This window comes from Meleagris gallopavo, chromosome 1 (assembly GCF_000146605.3).
Source record: "Meleagris gallopavo isolate NT-WF06-2002-E0010 breed Aviagen turkey brand Nicholas breeding stock chromosome 1, Turkey_5.1, whole genome shotgun sequence".
NCBI classification, from domain to species: Eukaryota; Metazoa; Chordata; class Aves; order Galliformes; family Phasianidae; genus Meleagris; species Meleagris gallopavo.
Genome location: NC_015011.2, coordinates 27,821,443 through 27,841,132, shown reverse-complemented (window position 1 = coordinate 27,841,132; position 19,690 = coordinate 27,821,443). Strand labels below are relative to the sequence as shown.

General features: G+C 36.0%; 1 protein-coding gene across 3 annotated transcripts in view; it reads right to left on the bottom strand.

Annotated features, from left to right (window-relative positions):
* Positions 1-947: 947 nt before the first annotated feature.
* The window catches only part of PNPLA8 (patatin like phospholipase domain containing 8), a 36,722-nt gene continuing 17,979 nt past the window's right edge, over positions 948-19,690 (bottom strand). For all 3 annotated transcript variants that reach the window (XM_031553313.1, XM_003201999.4, XM_019612640.2), the window contains 3 exons: positions 18,462-18,656; positions 4,512-4,707; positions 948-3,074 (listed from right to left, as the gene is read on the bottom strand). In XM_031553313.1, coding sequence (XP_031409173.1) covers positions 2,800-3,074; positions 4,512-4,707; positions 18,462-18,656 — 666 coding nt within the window. In that variant the 3' untranslated portion in view covers positions 948-2,799. The remainder of the gene's footprint in view (positions 3,075-4,511; positions 4,708-18,461; positions 18,657-19,690) is intronic.

Sequence of the window (19,690 nt, the reverse complement as noted above, 5' to 3'; positions counted from 1 at the left end):
CAAATACATTGTAATTTCTTAAATATGGGATCTCAGAAGTCAGACAAACTGCTCTCATCAACCTAGAATATGTTTAATGCATTCTTATGAAAGGCTTAAAGGCCAAGGCTCTATATAAAAAATTTTTTTTTTAACAGATTTGTAGTGAACACTTAAAGATGCAGAAATGATGTAATGCTTAAGTGAAGCTAATATGAAATCTTCTGTTCCCATTCAAAAGACTAGTACTTTTCCAAGTTTACACTCTTTAATCAACTTCTAGTATAAAGAACAGAGTACTGAGTACTTCCAAATGAAGAAAAAATCCTTCATTATAGAAAACAGAAATGATATTCCACCTGCAAAGTTATTTCATATTAATAGAGTTGATCAGCACATAAACTTACCCGAGTGTCCAACACCAGCACCTCACACAGGTTTACTTCTTGTAAAAATTAAATGGAGATTTTATCACCTTATTCTCTGTTGGTGCTTTCATAAATAAATGGCAATGCCAAAAAGCTATGACAGGAAATTTATGAATTCCTAGTACAGTCTTTAGAATCCTTATGGATAAAGGCTTGACTTTGCCCTTTTTCCCGAAGAGTAATTGTATTTAATGTTGTTTTAAGAGAACATCCCACATTGTCTGTTATAATTCAGGATACTGGCAACACAGCTAAGCATCTTGATCAAAATAATGTGTTCAAGGCCAAGTTGGATGGGGCCCTGGGCAGCCTGGTCTAGTTTTAAATGGGGAGGCTGGTGGCCCTGCATGCAGCATAGGGGTTGGAGGTTGATGATCATTGAGGATCCTTCCAACCCAAGCCATTTATGATTCTATAAATGTTAACATTGCTTTCTATGTGCTTAAATTTACATGAATTGGAAAGACTTGATCTTGTTTTCTATCCGTCAGTTCTTAGAAACTGGAATGCAGAAGGGAAGTTGTATAAAGCACAGTTGTATCAAGATCATAAAACTTTTTATTGCCCTATTCAAGGAACTATTTTTGTTCACAGTAAAAAAGGAATGACCAGAACCACCACCACACAAACAACACAAAAAAGAAGAAAAACAAACACCAAACCCTGGTCAATAAAAAACACACATTCTTTCACTTCTTATCTTTAAATCAGTGTAACTTCAGAACTTTTCTTTCTCTTCGTTTCTCCTCTTTTTCCTTCCTCACATGCTGAATAATAAACACTTCTTTAATCCTTATGCACCTAGAATTTGTTTGCATGGGGAAGCGTTAAATAAAGAATTGAAGGCTTCAGGTTGTTTTGTGCTAATGGCACCGACTAGCTTCACTGACCAAACAAGTCCGAGAACTGAGGGAACACTGGAAACAATGGGTATTTGAGTAAAGAAAAAACAAAATACTCAGACAGGTAAAACTTTTTCACACATTGAAAAATAAAAACCAGCCCAAATCAAATACTTTCCCACAGTCACAAAATGCTATGTGGCAGCCCCTGAGGATCTCTGTTGTCCTCTTCCATGTCCCCTTCTTAAAAGAATCTACTACCATTTGATTGAAGAAGACAAGTTGAGAAGGTGACTGTCAAGGTGAGAAAACAGTGTCAAGGTTTAGAAAACAATGCAATGGCAGTTTATAACCCCTGAAAGGCAAATGGACAAATGTTGCCTTTTGGTGAAATTGGACATGTTACACAGTAAGCTGTTCCATGTAGCTGCCTACTAAGATGTAAAAAGTCACCCAGAGAAGAGTGCTTGACTTGTATTGATGCCCAACAGATGACAGCAGCTAACTCACATTTCATTGCACTTACAGTGTTTCTAATAGTGTTGTTGAAAATGTTTCATTAACATACTGAATCGGCACTGCTTACCACACCACCTCGCTTAACATAAGCAAGAGGTTGCAATGCAATGAGTAGTAAGACCATAGTAAGCTGTAAATAAAACTTCACATAATTTCAAGAGAGTGTACGTATGAAAGTTGAAAGATAAAAGGCAATGCATAATTTATTATTTCAAGTACCAACTGCTAAATTTTTCTTGACGTCTGAAGTTTGGCATCAAAAACTGAAGCTTCTATAACAAGCTTCTCACTTGCATAACTAGTGAACTTTTTAAAGTTTTATTTCCTTTACCTTCAGATAAGAACAGCAGCTCAAATGAAGTTGGAGGGCTTGGGATTATTTCCAAATAATGAACAAACCAATCTGAAGTCATTAAAAAAAAAAAAGGCAGCAAGTCTTAAAAATATCAGTTAATCTTCATAATTTAATATGGCATTTATAGTCATCCAAACATCTTACTGAATAGTTATGTACAAAAACCACTGAAAAGAAAAAGAATTTAGAGGTTATCTTTCAAATGTAAAAGTGCAATTAACACAAGCAAAGTTTCTTTTTGTTTTTGGTTTCATTTCTATTAAATTCACTGGCTACATAAGAGCCTAACAAGTATGCTGCCTACCTAAGGTGAGTGAAGATTTTATTTGTCATTAATTCGTTTATTTTCAATGAGCCTGGTGGCTGACCGAATCTTGCTCCAATTATAAATATGGTACATACATTGAAAAATGCATCGTTTTCATAATTTTCAGTTTTACCGACTTCAACAAATTGAATAAGAACAACAGTAAGATCCCTAAAGTTCAAAAATCATAATTAACACCGTAAAACTTGATATCAAGGTAAGTGTGCACAAAACAGCCATCCTTGCACTAGAGTTCTAAGGACAGCTTCCAAAGATGTTGTTCACCCACAATAAACACTGTTCCTCTAGAGTACTGAATGAGTTTTCTGAAATAAGATTTACATTTACAGAGTTTCATGCATTACGTATTCACAATTTGGAAAGAAAAGGAAACCCTTCATACATATCAGCCTTTAATTTTATCCAATCATGAATTTTCTGTAAAGTTGATTTTTCTTGTGTTAGTATTTTTGCAGCTTTTCTCAGTTTTTCTTCATTTCGTTCTAAATAGCGAATTCCATCTGTCTGCAGCTGACTCAGTTTCTCTTTCCGACTTTCGTCCAGAGGTATGTCTTCATTCATCAGAGGATTAAATCTGAAATAAGTGTCTGGGGGTAACAGTGCATCCAGCATGGTGTGAACTTCTGCATTGAAAACAAATGTAGGAAACTGTTACATTTACACGAGAGGCAAACAGTCCTACAATCTGAACAACAAGTGCTCTGGAGTGACATGACCCAGAAAGTGTAAATATGTGCTGCTTTACTAAGTACATTTTTTTCCACTATTGTCTTATACAAAGAAATAAAACTCACTTTGCAAACAACCCCCTATCTCTGCTTTTGCTGAAAAGCTTCATCTTTTATTCTACGACAACTGCATTCATGATAATCAAGAAGACTTTGTGAGCTATCCAGATACACGTATGTTCATTCCTTGATGAAAAAGAACACATTCCAAACAGTAGTAATGTAACTTACATATCCCCACTCGGGATACTCAAGACAGAGTATCAAAACAGAGCTATATATTCAACTCTTATCTCAAAGTCTGCAGTAAAAAAAAATAAGTAGTTTTGAAGCTTTCTTTAAACTGCAACTGTTATGTATTATGAACACAGGTTTTGGTTTTGAAATTTTCATTAATTGTAAAATGCCTGAATTCTGAAAGTTAAGCAGTACAGAAATAAACTGGCTATGTAATATATTTATTTGTTCCTCTCTTTGCTTCTTCTTTTCTTTTCCTTCCATAACCTCATTTCTCCCTCCTTTAAGATCTCTCCTCTTATATCTCCTTTAAACTTCCGTTTCCACGACTACTTCCAGCTTTCATCTCTTATTTCCTTCTTTGCATTTTTACCACTCCCTCTCTCAATATGCCTTTGTACAAATCCTGCTGGATTACTAGTGGAATTCTCATTTTTGCAGTTTACTTATGTCATCAGCCGCCTACTAACAACTGAGACCTCATAAGCTAAAAGAGCTCAGCAATGGCACAGTGATGAAGACTCATGGAAATAACACTGAGAAACGCACTCATATTCTCATCTCCAGAAAATCTGTAATACTAGTATTAAAACACTAACTACATGTAGTAAGTTAACAAGAGACATGCTTTACTGTGTGTGTTCTTGCTATAATTAGAATCACAGAATCATAGAATCGTTTGAGTTGGAAGGGACCCTCAAAGGTCATTTAGTCCAACTCCCCTGCAATGAACAGGGACACCCACAGTTAGGTCAGGTTGCACAGAGTCCAGTCCAGCCTGACCTTGAATGTTCCCCCCAAGGACAGGGCACCCACCACCTCTCTGGACAACCTGTTACAAACACTTGCTGGGTGAAAACAGCTTCCTGAAAGCAATCACTTAAAACTCTCCTTTTGTCTGCATTTGATTTTGACACCAATAAAGTCAAACAAACACGATCTTTCTATAGGTTATATGACTTAGGCAGAAGTTCCAGTGGGTCAGAAAGAGAGAAAGGGAAAAACAAAATGTTGCAAATTGTTCTCTGAATTGAAATTATGAATAATCAAAAAGCTGAAAAGAGCCAGAGAACAAAGACAAATTAACACACTAACCTTCTGTGTCAGTTGCGCTGCTGATAACGTTTGTGAGTTTGGCTTTCAAACTGGTGTATGTGACATTTGTCTTCCCTGCACTTTCGTATCGGCCAGTACCCAGCGACACCAGACACTGCAGTGGAACATCTGGCCAAAGGCACTTGCACTCATGAACTGCCAGTGCAGAAGGATTATTTAGAAGCAAGCCTCCATCCTGTAAATTAAAAAGGAATGTAAAGGTTAATAATATATATGATGTCAATAAAACAAAATTGCAATTACAAACTGAACTGGTATAGCGTTTTTGTATTAAAACATCTCAATGAAACAGATAATAATTTTCATCTTTCGTGCAAGTGCTCTGTTTGTGCTTTGCAGCAGCTACATAGATAAGTTTCCTGGGCTTATGAACATTGTCAGATCATCTTTGAATCTCTGGTGAGTTCTGCTGGTGTAAGTGAATAGTTCAGACTACGAAGGACCGACTGAGATCATGTAGTCCAAACCCCTTCCTTGCAGAGGATCAGCTGAAGCGTGCTGCCAAGGGCTACAACCAGTTCGATTCTGAGTATCTCCACACATGGAGACTCCAAAACCTTTCTGGGCAATCTCTTTCAGTGTTTGATCACCCTCATAATTTTTTTCCATTCAGGTGGAATTTAATGTGTTTTGATTTGTGTTGTTACTTCTCGTCTTTTCTAAGGGTATTCCCTCTTCTATATTCTCTCCAAACCTTTATTTATTCACATTGGTAAGATACCCCTTCCCCACAAGTCTTCTCTTCTCTAGGCTGAGCAGCCCCTGCTCTCTGTTTCCCCTCATTTGAGATGCTCCCTTCATCATCGTTCTGGCCCTGCATTGAACTCGCTCACTTAATTGGTAATCCCTGCTACTTCAGTATGTACTTCTGTCTTCTAGGCTTCTAAGACAGCCAACTTCAGAAAAGCATACTACATGCAAGCAATAGAATATATGAACATAAGAGAGACTTTGTTTTCAAGATTTCTGTAGTTAAGAATAGTAATTAATCATAGTAGAGGCCAAGATTTTGATAACCATTCAAAAAACCATATAAAATATAGAAGAAACAGAATATGGATGAATGTTTGCATAAGCACTATACAAAAGTTCTCTGAACTACCTATATCCTGTACCTGCCCATTACATTACAAGAATCACAAAGAAACCAATGACATTCAAACAGAGCTTAGAATGAAAAACATTATGGAATTGCTGCACACTTTACAGGAACTTTTATTAACTGCAGCTGTGCTAGACAAGTAGTAATGGGATTGCTGAGATAAGAGTTGGTATTTTTTTTATCAAGCTTCTATTTTAACCTACAAAAAGATCTTTGAACTGCTTCTGGACTACTGTCTACTTTGCTCAAAACAGTGCTAAAATGAATAGTCTTTTCAGTGCCTATTATCCTTGCTTACGTATAAATTTAATTCCACACAGAAAACAAAATACAAAGATGTCTTTGTCCTTGATACAATTCCCTATGAATCTTAATATGAAATCTTAATACTTATCTTCATGGTGCTTACTTATTTCTTTATAACCTAGATTAAAAAATGCTTACCAAATAATTTCCACTCATCTTGCAAATATAATTTAATGAAATATGATTTCTTTTCCACCATGGGAAAGCTTAGTGTTATCAAAATATAGTTAATAACAAAATACCACTGTATTTTTTATCAAACTGACAAATAAGACACCAAAGAAAAATAACACAGAATCATAGAAGCCTTAGAGTTGGGAGGGACCTTTAAAGGCCATCTAGTCCAGCTCCCCAGCAGTGAACAGGGACACCACAGCCAGATCAGGCTGCCCAGCCTTGATCCAGCCCCACCTTGAAAGTCTTCAGAGACGGGGCATCAACCACATAACTGGGAAACCTGGTTCCAGTGCTTCACTATCCATATCGGAAAAAAACTTTTTCCTTATCTCCGCCCTATTTTAGAGTGAAACCACTTCCCTTGTCCTAACACCACAGACCCTGGCTAAGCAGTCTGTCCCCTCCTTTCTGATAATCCTCTTTCAGATACAGAAAGGAATCCACCAGGTCTCCTTGGACCTTTCTCTTCTCCACGCTGAACAGCCCCCAGCTCTCTCAGTCTGTCCTCATAGGAGAGATGTTCCATCCCTCGATCATTTTGTGGCCATCCTCTGGATACGCTCCAATGGTCCAAGTCTCTCCTGTGCTGAGGACTCCACATCAGGACACAGTACTCCAGGTGATGCCTGATCAGTGCAGAGCAGAGGGGTAGAATCACCTCCCTCACACAGCTGGCCACACATCTTTTCACGCAGCATACACACACCAAAGCTGTGCCACAATAATACCAACAGCTTTCTGCAGCTATTTTCATATTTAAACACTTTTCAATTCAGGTTTACTGGAATGACAGTAATTATTCATTAAGATACCTTTTATATAATTTCTAGAATTAATATAGCTATACGCTATGTGTATAAAATTGCACAAAAAGTCCCTTCTGAGACACGTGAGGTTTGTTCCCTAAGCACCTCATATTTTATGAGGGCTGCTCTGAAAGCAATGCCTCCTATCTTATTATGCTGGTCCACGATGTCAGTGGCAGATGTTGGCAGTTTGGCAGTAGAGGTTCAACCTTCCCACCAATATTCTATTCCATGCTATTGCTGTGTGACAGATGGCAGCAAAGGGGCAGTCTGACAGAATGGGGTCTGACATGGAAGTGCAGATGAAGCAAAGGTGTGTCATTGAATTCCTATGTAGAAAAAAAATTGCACACATTGACATTTATCAACACTTGCTGAATATTGATGGAGAACAAACAGTGGATGCAAGCACAGTGAGGCAGCGGGTGGTACATTTCAGCAGTGGAGACAGTGACAGTGGTGCACTTCCCCTGGTGCAGGTTTTTACAAGCATGGCAAACAGGCTTTTGTTCATTAGTGGCAAAAATGCACAGCTAACAGTGGTGACTGTTGAAAGTGTGTTGTGTAGCTGATAATTTGCTCTATCAGATAGTGTTATTGTGCTATTTGTATCTGCTGTAGCTTCCATGGAGATAAACAGGAGGTGTTACTTTTGGAGCAACCTATGAATAATTGAAGAGCATAGATTTAATGGACCCACACTGGGTAGCACAATTCTGCTCTCCTAATGCCTTCATACAAAGACAAATAATGTAAATCAAACAGTTTCTTTATGCCACATACAACAACGCAAAAATCTTGTTGATATAAAGTGATAGTTTTAGTTACGCTATGAGCTTCAGAAGCCTGACCCCAAAGTTCCATTATAAGCATAATAATCAGTAAGTCAAGTGAAGTGATCACTCCCTTCAATTCAGTATTCATGAGGTCACACTGGGAATGCTGTGTCCAGTTTTAGACACTCAGTAACAAGACACTGAAGAAGTGGGATGAGGACAGTAAAGAACCACTAAGATGGTTTTGGAACTGAAGAAAACGACATAGCAGATGATGCACAGAACTGGATTTATTTAGCCTGAAAAAAGAGAAAGTCAAAGAGGAGTCAAATCACAGCCTTCTGTCTAAGGGGGAGAATCTCTAGCTAGACTCTTTTTAAAAAGCACAGAACAAAGTGCAGACAGTGAAAGCTGTAGAATCTCTGTTCTTAGATGCTTTCAAAATTCAGCTTGGTGAGGCCCTGGGAACCTGAGCCAACTTTGAAGTTTATCCTGCTTTGAACAGGAGGCTGGACCAGACAACCTCCTGAGGCTTTATTCTCTTTCACTTTCCTAAGGTTCTACACTCTTTAAAGAAACAGAACATGAATCATGTTATGATGCATATTATTTTAGCTGTAAAACAAACTTTTAAAAGCCTTTCTTACAAAATACAGAACTACACCAATATAGTCTGGAGTACTTAAAAAAAAAAACAAAAACACAAATATGCATTTTTCACACACAGCACATACCTTGGAAATGAGCCGAAGGACTGACTTGCAGCAACTCTTTAAATGACAAAATTGCTGATCAACATCCACAAAAATATGCAATTGTCTGACTATGTGCCAGGCAACCAGCCAGAGTAGACCAATGACTCATTTGCTTTGTCCTCCCATTCTTAGATTGTCCTTGACTACATTTCACCATCTCCTCTCATTCAGTTAGTTCTCAGTGTAACTGCAAACTTTTCCACTTCCCAAGTATACAAAGTTACCCCTTCCCTGGGCTGCTATAGTCAGTGCACTGGCAACTCTTACACACTCCTTCATACTCCAAACCTTGCAAAACCATGTCACACTTCAGTCACCTTAATTTGCAGACAGCACACTGAGCACAGAGTGTTAGAGTAGGAACATTACTGCAAGCAAGTGCTGAAGAGGGGTATGTAACTTCCCTAGTTACATCATGCAGGTTAACAGTAGGGAAGAAAACTTAAAAAATTAAAAAAATTTTAAAAAATCTGATAAAAGTAATGGAGGTAATCAAACAAGTTTTAAAATGGAGCTTAATAAATGTATAAACAAGCTTGGTTGTGACAGCAAAGCACTGAAGTCAGGCACTCGGACATTGCTTTCAGTCTTTTGCCAAAGGCTGTCCAAGTGGCAAACAGACAGTTGTTATACTTTGCTTAACATTTTATCAAGTAAATCCCAAGTGAACTTAATTAAACATTCCTCTTCCCAAAACAGGTTTTTTTAGAACTCCTCAATGCAAGCATAACCATACTTTTAGTGCCCAGTGTTAGCTATGCTAGAGCTGTAGTTAATATTTTCTCCAAGTATTTTGAAGTTACAAAGCAGAGAAGGCTCCCTTGTGCTTTGACTACCAGATCAATTTATTTAAAACAGAAGTGCACTTTTTGTAGGTATATGCTCTAATGAAATCTCTTTGGTGAAGATTCCTTGCTCATGCAGTTCTGGGCATTAAGGCAGGCATGCTTAAATATTGTCAAGTGTTCCCCGTTTACTTCATGATCCAAAGGAAAATACAAAGAGACCTCAAATAAAAGAAGTGCTCCAGACCACTCAGGAGCCTGGAAGCACGGAACCTTCTGAGAATTCTTTTTTTATGTAAATAATTAAGGTGAACATGCATAAAGTCACCACTCAGCTATTTAAACTAGTAATTTTAAAACAGTTCTTCAACTGAAGATGTTACAAAAAAGCAGTCTGAATCACACTTTACTATTGATAGTTTTGTTTTTCTTTTTAAATGAAGTTCAGAACACACTGTTTACCCCTAAGCTATCACTGCATTTCTTAATTTTGTCAGTCTCAAGTTGTGCCTTCTAATTGCTGCATGTAGCATCCTGAAGTTTCACTTAAGTGATGTTAAGCTTTGTGAAGAAAATCATCTAGCACTGGGTGAAGGGTATGACTTAGGAAAGCCAAGTCTGACATTAGGAAGCTGAGTTTGCAGGCTCCATAGTAACCATTTCACCTCACCGCTTATGCAGACATGCTTTGCATTTTAGCTCACTTCTACAGACTTGCTCTGTTGTTTACTTTTCATTGTAAATACAGAAGGACTGGAAGAAGTGCTAGTACAAAGCTATCACAGGCTAAGACAAGACAGGCTAAGATTCTGAAGAGACTTTGAAAAGTACTTTTCAAATTCTGTGTTTAACAAATTTAATGTTTCAAGTGAGGACTTGAAGACTTTCCACACTACGGTAAGAGATTAGTGCCCTGAAAATTAAAACACTCCAAAAACATTAAGCCTGGTTTCCTTAAATAAAAAGTAGGCTTTGGAAATTATTCTGCAAAATCAGCTCAGTATGTTCATCTGAGCAGCAGTGAACATTCTCAGTGTAGAAGGCAGGAGTGAGAATACGAATGCATTCTCCTGTACACCAAAGTTCGAAGAATTTCAGAATGAGATTCTGAATGAAATTCAGATGCTCCTTCAATATTCCTCAAATGTCTTCTGCTCATCATCATTTCATAAAGGCTATTTTTTTTTTAAACTAGAAAAACAAATACTGCAACTGTGACAAACAACTGCTCCAGGTTAGAGTAGAAAACTGATTCCATTTGAATGGGCTAACAGAAAAACTCTTTAGAAAGTACTTGTGCAGAAAATATAATTAAATGCATTTGTATTTGCATTGTTAAATGACACTGATACTAATATTTCCATAATTTCTGACTTTGATTAGTAAAAAATTAGAATATTTTAAAAGCTACATTCGTACTTGTAGTACATCAGCTGAAAAAACACCACCATATATTAAGAACACATTACATAAAATACAGGAAGTATCCAATAAAGATTGAAAGTTTACTAAGTTTAATTTTCAGTGTAACTGTTCTCCCACACAGTTCTTATTTTTCTAAAAATTAACAGTGCCACTCTACGTTGCTTATATACATACAAATCTATGCTAAATGCTTCTGAGAGCTACCAATTGCTATTGCTAAATATTTAATAATATATTTTTCATTATTTTCTTCTACATTAGCCATGTTTGCTCTTGACATTTTCTTAGAATGAATAGTTGGCAGAGGTATAATGCTAGGTGATTATCTTAAATTATTAACTCATCCCAGCAGGTCATTAATTCACAGAAAACGACCAGCTGCTCCGAAGACATTACCGAATTAATTTTTATGTCAGACAAAGAAAATGTACTTACATTGTATTGATGAAGATTTGCTAGAAAGAATTATTGGGCAATGAAATATATAGTTGGATATTCCATTAAAGGCCTAAACTGTGTACCACATTTAATTACGTTAATTAAGCAATGAACAACGGAATTTAAAACGTGGTTCCCCAACAACAAACACGTGCAGTGTAAATAAAAAAGCTGGGTTGTTGTTAAGTCTACACTGGCCCCAAACACACATCCCAACTTCTTTTCTCCCTCTTATGTTTGTAAAGCACATGCAGTGCTAAAGAGGAGTTTTACTTTTCATACTGTGAATTCAAATGAAATTAGCCCATCAATTTTTTTTTTTTAAACAAAACTATTCAAACTATTTGTATTATTTAATAGTTTCACTCTTTGCGATGCAAATGTTAGATTTTATTACATTGGAACTGAACAAAACAGGTTCATAACTATAGGATTTGATCTTAAAATGGACAAAAAGAAAAAGCAAGTTAATTATTGGAGGTAATTGCCATGAAGGAATCAGCATTTTGATATAAACAACTTAGTATTTGTATTGTCAATTATGAGGAGAAGGGGTGTAAATACCAGTAAAAGAAGAGTTAATTAAACTAGAGAACAGTTTAATTCTCTAAGGCACAAAGAGAACTCGTATCCACTATGAACAGCTACGAATAAACAAAATCAGAAATCTTCTGGCCATCAAAAGATGAAGAAATATCCTTCTTAAAATAACCTTCTACAACGGTAGCAAAAGTAAAGACAGCTTTACATGTTTATGAACTGCAGTCTATAATGCAACTGGCAACGATGACAGAGGACTGGATTTGACCCAAGGCAAACTGTTTTCATCTGTGCTCTCTTCTTTTCCCCCCCCCCCAAGGAAATGCCAGCTGAAATAATTCTCAAAAATGAGACAAAAATATATAAAAAGGTACACTATTAGTAAAGCCATAGTTGAACACAACTCAGTAGGAGAAAAACTGCAACGTACAGAATAATCAAAGAGATCTCCAGCCTGCTTGGGATTTGCAAAATTAGCACTATAGATTAATCCATGCACAAAAAGAGAAGCTCAGCACAGGAAACAGGGCTTAGGCATTGTACCCCATTCAACTAATGTGAATGTACTTGGTATTAACCAATCAACTTCATCCACATTTTCTATGCATGGTGAAAAGTATCACCATTGTGGTACTAAGACCTGCATCCATGACAAAAAGAAGGCAGTTTCCTAAACTAAATTACAATGCAGAAGGCAAATCAGAGTGGATGGCACATGACAAAGCATGAAGTGATTACTTGCAACACGCATCAGACCACCATATATCATAAACAAGGTAACTGTATCAATAGTAACAGTGCTCTCTTAGGCTTTCCTCCACAACCATCACAAGGCTATTTCATAAGGAAACATGGTCCCTTCCAAGTCACTTTTAGACAGATGTACAGCTTGAAATAAAAATTACAGGTATAACTGACAGAAAATAGTGCTTTATGATCTCCTAAGAAACAATGGCCAGTGACGTCAGCACTTTAGAGGAGCAACCTAGACTGACTGGACACACTACTACACTGCCTCAGCTCTTCATTTTTATTTTTATTTTTTTTATACCAGTCTGTTCTGATTTTACAAGATTTAGTTATAGCAAATACTGCTGGTAAATGGTGTTAGTAAGGACACATGGATTGAGAAAGTAAAGAAAAAATATAAATAAAAATAATGCAATCTAATACAGCTCCTTTGGGAGTGATTTTTTTTTCTTTTTCATAAAAGCACACTGAAATATTGCATTTACAGTAACAAATCACTCTGAATCATGGTAGATACACATCATAAAGCTTCCAAATTAAATGCCTAAACAAAACACACCCTCTATTTCCTTTCACTAAACAAATCTTCCAAAACGAAGTCATTTAGCAAGTCTCTGATGGGAATCCTAAAAGCAGCCTATTCTGCAAAGTAACACTGCTGCAGTAAACACAGCATTTTCATGAAGGCTGGTAAAGTGCCCTTTGGCCATTCACCCTATGAGCTGCTAACCAACTCCACAGAATCCACAGGAGAAAACGAACTGCACATATCCACATAGTGTACAAAAATGTGTATGGCAACAAGTAGACAGAGAAACAAAGAAATATTTGTTTCTATCATTGTGAGAACAAGATACACCTATTAAAGCACAGTCTCTATAAGCTCTGGTGCATGCTGATCACCGTGGCATATCCTAAGAATGAAAAGAACTCCAATGTGACCTATATTCTGTGTCTTCTTAGAGCCTGGGAAGTACCCTTGAATCTAATTTTAAAAGCTACCATGTAAAACCAATTAGGGTAGGATCTATTAAGCGAATCACTTTTGAAGGCCTTAAATTTCTTCCCATCCTCTCCATGCCCTAATTAATCAAGTTTAGTTTTTACCGTAAAATCGAGTAAGTGAAGTGTGCATAATGATTGTTAAATCTCAAATTGCTCTATTAATTAATTGGCAATTTGCACAGCATACTGCACTGTCTACTGAAGTGACACTGTTGAACAGCTAAAAAAGAAATGCTTTTTACACTACAGAAGAGCAATTTAAAAAAAAAAATAGACACCCCTCTGTGAGAAGTAGGGTAAAAAAAAAAATCACCGGTTGTAGGAGGCCTGGAGAGAGCTTAAGAGAAACTCAGTGCTTCTTAAATAGATTTTAATATCAAAAAGCTGATATGTGGCAGTACAGCTTGTACGCTGTGACATCACGACTCGGTCTCTCTCGACTTGCACGGTTCCTGGAGAAGCATGTTACAGGGATTAAATCCCTTTGAATGCTAATGTCTTCCTCTTTTGAACCACAAAGAATATTAATCCTCCTCCCCTCATCTACCGACAGCTGCGCTGTTTTTCCTTCTTGACAGAGTGGAACAAGATAGCATGGCACGGTTGACCAGAATGTAAACATTGCTATTTGTTTTCTTTTCTTTTTTTTTTTAACTTTAACTGCTTATTTTTTTTAATGGAAATTTAACAAACCTGGCATCAAGTTATCAACTGCACAAATAAAAACAAAGCATTCGGGCACCTGGAAATATCTTTTAGCAGTTCTATCAGAAGAGTTATAGAAATAATTTATTAACTTATTAATAAATTAACACACTACAATCCTCTCAAACATTTATAGAGGCTAATACAGGAAGTGAGACTGGAATGTTCCCAGAGAAAGGGCATGACTGTGTGTACACAAATACACATGCGTGTATAAATATATGTGTATGGATGGAAATGTGAGTGTTAAAGTGAGCAGCCACAGTTCAGCTCAGGCATGACTGCAGCATATACAGCTAGCATTACACAGAACATCTTTAAGAACTGATCTCAACCTTACACACAGCTCTCATCCAACTCTTTCATGCACTCTGAGAAAGACATCAATTTTAACAAAGGCTAGATAAAATAAAAAGAGAATATGCAAACTGACTATAAAAAAATCCATTGTAAAAGTAAGTATTTTCACACATTTGAAGTCAAATCAAATGACAGTGTCTTTCATTCAGATTTCAACATACAATTGAGTGATAAGCCAATACAAAGCCTGGCATCTATATAAAATCCTTTAGAGTCCCAAATGACAGTGCTGAGAAATAAATCTCATTGTATTTACCTTTCTGAGTTTTCCAAGGCTTTTTACAAGTATTTTCACATTTTGGCCTTCTCTATTTTTTGAATCATGTAGAAACACAAGCAATGCAGAAGTAGATTATATATAGGTTAAACTAGAAAAGATTATGTTGATAAATTAATACAAGTTTCCAATCCACTAAAAAAAAATCCACAGAAGACCACCATATTTCCTACATTGTACTACAATACTGAATCTTTTGGCATACAAAGAATGCATACTATATTGATGAATTAAAAAAAAATCATGGTACTGATTAAACAGATAAACATGGTTAGGCTACTGCCTAACAATGGCATGCTTCATCTGTAGTTCAAAAGCAGTTCAATCTGTTAGCAGGCTTAAAGTATTCTTTTCTTAAATAGAAAAGAGTAAGTATTTCCATGTAAACTATGATGGCATCATATATGATACATCACGTCAATGTTCTTGGCCAGTTACAGTGAACTTCTACAATTATGATGCTTGACCAAATCTACTAATACTTACAAGAATTATATTAACCTATTGAGAAAAAAAAATCCTGAAGCTGAAATACTAGTAACAAAGCTATTTTAACCAGAAACACTACTGAATTTTGTATTCCTTTTAGAAATATTTATGCGTATGTATTGTTTGCAATCTTGGATACTTACTAGAAATAAAACTCCTTGATCATCTTACATTTTCCACCAAGGTACCATTACATTCAAAAACACACACCTAACAGTTTGCTGAAGACAAGGAGGTTCTTCCCTCAGGATCAAAACATGGTAATTCAAGGTAGTTTGAATGTGCACTGATGCAAATTAAATCTGATATGCAAATGTGCATGCAAATAGTTACGCAGCATTTGCCATATAGAACCATGCTAGCCTGCTGTCTATTAAAAAACAAGCACATCCCACGTGTTAAGAAAAATATAATCTGGAAAAAAAAAAAATCAGTAAGGTTTGATAGACAAGAGACAACAACCCCAAAAATTTTAAAGAGTTGAAGACTATTAACATATCATGCTTGGAAAGAATATAGATTTTTCAGATGATATGGAAGAATAACTAGAAAATCTAGCATCTATTTCTACTATAATAAACTGTTTTAATACTGAAAACATATTTCATTCTCCGTTGTTTACTATGATGCACTCCTTGCAATACAGAGAATACAAAATCTACAGCCTTAGGAATTCTGTAGAATTAAGCAAGCCATATCCTAATCTCTTGCTCTTTAGCAATCCAAATACACTTGGATTGCTTTAAGAAAGTGTGAGTGCTTTAAGAAAGAACTGTGAGTTTGTGAGGCAATGTTGATTCCATCACAGGAAAGGACTTTGTCCAAAGAACTCCAAGTAAGGAAAATGAACTAGAGGTCATTCCTACTTTATATATCTGAGAATACTGGACCTGATAACTCTGATTTCTAATACATAATTTTATGTTCTCTAGTCTGGTAAATAGGACTTAAAGTGAATATAGGTGGTATTATTATCCACTTATCCACTTCAATATATTTCACCAAAGTCTGGCAGTTTAGTACTTTGCAGGAGTTTGAAATCATACTTTAGAGCTATTCTTCATATGGATGCACAGACTGACTTTGATGTGCTCTCAGTTCAAGGAAAGAGGGGGTAGGATGGCGAGAAGAGGAAGAAAAGTGCCTTGCATAGCTTAACCCTGACCGATCAAGTAGTTAAGGAACAGCTTGGAGCAGCTCCAAAGACCAAACCAGCTCTCTTTCCAGTTCTGTTTGAACAGGTGGAAGACGACCATGTTTCAAAATTTCAAAAAGAATGTCTGATGTGCCACTCCCTTTTAGCTTTACAGAAAAATAAAATATTTGCTTATTTCAGGTGGTATTTGATTAAAATACTTTGGGGATAACCAGACACGGCATACAAAAAGAAAAAAAAACAAACCACAAAAAGGCCCTAAACAGAAAGGAAAAACAGAGTATGAAGAAAATAAAAGTACTCTCAATCTGGTTGATGTAGTAAGGCTATCCTGCCCTTCATGAGAACGTTTCCCCTTAGCTTGCATAATTTTTATATATTTGAATGCAATTATGCCAGCTCCTTATAAATGCTATTTCAAAATACAGCTTACCTTTTGAAATCACCATTTTCAATCATTACATTTGATGTTTTTGCAACACACACACACACAAAATTGCCAATAAGAACTCTCCATTAATGTTTAAAATTAGATAAATTCATTTAATACGAGTGAGTTAAATACATTATACACTGAAAAGTTATCTTACACTGAAAGAAATGGATAAGGTCTACAATAAACTCATTAAGCTTTCCAGAAACCTCAGCAACTGCAACTGCGTACGTTACAGAAAGAGAAACTGAGCACTGGAAAAAGAAATCTATATGAAATGTTAGATACCCTCAAGTCCTACTATGCTGCATACATACTGCTTTATGAGTCTACAAGCCATGGCCTACAGTTTCCTCAAGTATTTTTACCCTCTCCTAATATTGATAAAGCAGGAGTGCTCAATCTAGGCAGAAAACGTGCACAGACTTGCTTTCAGTTTCTTCACGGGACTGTTACAGACAAGTTTCTGCACTTTCCTCCTACACTGGTTTTTCAAATTAAATTCTACCTGTTTTGCCTTTCTATCATTGCTTCCGTTTATTGACTCTTAGCATATTATTTGTTAGTCTTTAAACTTCAGTATTACTTATGCATATGACAATGCTAATGAGATTCTACAGTATTTTAATAAATACCACAAGAAATTCTGGATGTGTCCAGGTACATTTATGCTTAGTTATGGTACACATCACACAAATATGACGTCGTTGCTTTCTATTAATTAAGACTAATGCCATCATGTGAACTAATATGACGGAAATATAATAGATCTTTTCTTTAGAAAGACTGCAATCCTATACTGTCTTTGCTAAAGGCCTTGGATTCAGTCATCCTTCACAGCCCTTTCTGCAAGAGATCCGTAATATATCTTTTCCAAAATAAGCACTACTGCTTTTAAATAAATACTATAAAAAGGATTCTTTCAAATTCGGAGTTATAGAATAAACAGTCAACAAGTACTGAATGACAATAACAAAGGTTAAAAAAGATATACTGCATAAAATTAATTTCCTTTTTTCTTTACCACTCACGGTCACCAAAAGAAGCTGTAATACAATAAAACAGCATTCACTGTTAATAGGATATATCACCTCACACTCAAGTGAATTTCTTTTGATGCTGTCTTCTGAATTTAATCTTACTGCCATAGCATCTCTTATTCTTTTTGCTTTTCAACTTGGAATCAGTGTAGAACTTAATAAGCTATCAGTAGAAAGAAGTAAAACATAACATAAACAGAAATTATTCATTAATAAAGCAGAGCACTGAAACATGCAACTTGAAATTTTCACACTTTGCAGTACTGTTAAATGGAAAGCCATACCATCCATCTAGTGAAATAACGCTCAATGAAATACCAGATGTAAGCAGGAAGTCAAAGGCCATTTACAACTCATATAAAGTTCCCTCTCAGGCACAGAAGAAAGGAACAGCACAAAAAACTTAAATTCATATTAGGAAGCCTACAATTTTTAAGCCTGTGCCATTCTCTGGTTCTATAAAGGCTATATACATGAAAGAAGTTTTCTTTCTTGCTCCTACCTGCCGTAGATTTTCTTTCTGCTACAAAGGTATTTGATTGATTGTGATTTTCCAGCATTGTACCTGGAAAAATACTTACTCGAGGCTAAGATTTCAGCTTACCTGATGAAGATCATTGCCCAAAACATATTCCTGGAAGTACCCTGGTGCAGCAGATGATGCTCTAATGGCCTGCCACAGTTTATACTGACAGCCTCCAATATAGTGAGACTTAACCCCAGGGAAGTGGTTGTAGTTTCTAAAAACAAAAGCTTTCAGTGGTGTTCCTCTGTTTACAATGGTGCTTACTGCAGCTACCTAGAGAATTGAAAGGAATAAAAACCAAGTAATAAAAGGATAAATTCCCAAACTTATAAAAATTCAATTTATACATTAAATGCTTCTCAGGAACTCTGCTCAGTGTGTATTTACTAACTTTTAAAATAATGCCTATGTAAATTTTAAATGATAAAGAAAAAAAAACAAACAACACAACCTCCCTAAAGATAAGGCTTTTTTTAAACCTCTCATTGTTTCTATTTTGTTTCTTAGAGAAGTGCACGAGAACCAAGAACAATTCTCACAGTATCCAACAATGTAACAATGGCACAAAATACATATATTTAACACAATCAATTTCTCCTGGAAAGCAATTACTTAACATTGCAACTTCAATTAAAGGACTGCAAAAAGGATCCCTTCCAAAAAGAAAAAAAAAAAAAAAATCTTTGAAGGATTTTCTTGCAAGGATTTTTTGTAAGGACACTAAAACATCTTTAAGTCACGTAAATTTATGTGAAAAGTCAAAGCTGTATTTCCATTAAAAAAAGTACAGTTACAAAATTCAGCATATTTTTGAGATGTAATCACATGAGGTGGGTGTACCTATAATTATGGATAAGCATTAGAATATGCAAGACCTTTTAGCAATGATGCAGCCAGTCTGTCTGACACTGTTTAGAACAATACAGCAGACAAGTGGGTGTTCAATTCTATTTTGTGTATTGTTTATTACAGAGCAGGTTTTTTTTCTGTGAAACATTGCTCAGCACCAGCATTACTAGCAGCTGACACTGATATCACTGGATTCATTTCCATTCTTCAGCTAAGTCAGTCATCTAATTTACAGTAAGCTTATCTTTGAAAAGAAAAAGAAAACAAGACAAGTATTACCACTACGTGAAAAAAAAACCAGAAGGAAAATGTATGCATGATCATATTAGTCAGTTGTCAGAGGAAAACTTTACTGTTTTGTCCAAAGGAAGGCCTGGTTCTAAGCACTGCTAGAAGCATTAAGGAAAAAATACTTTGAAAAATTTAATTTAAAAACCTATCAAATCAATGATGCTTGA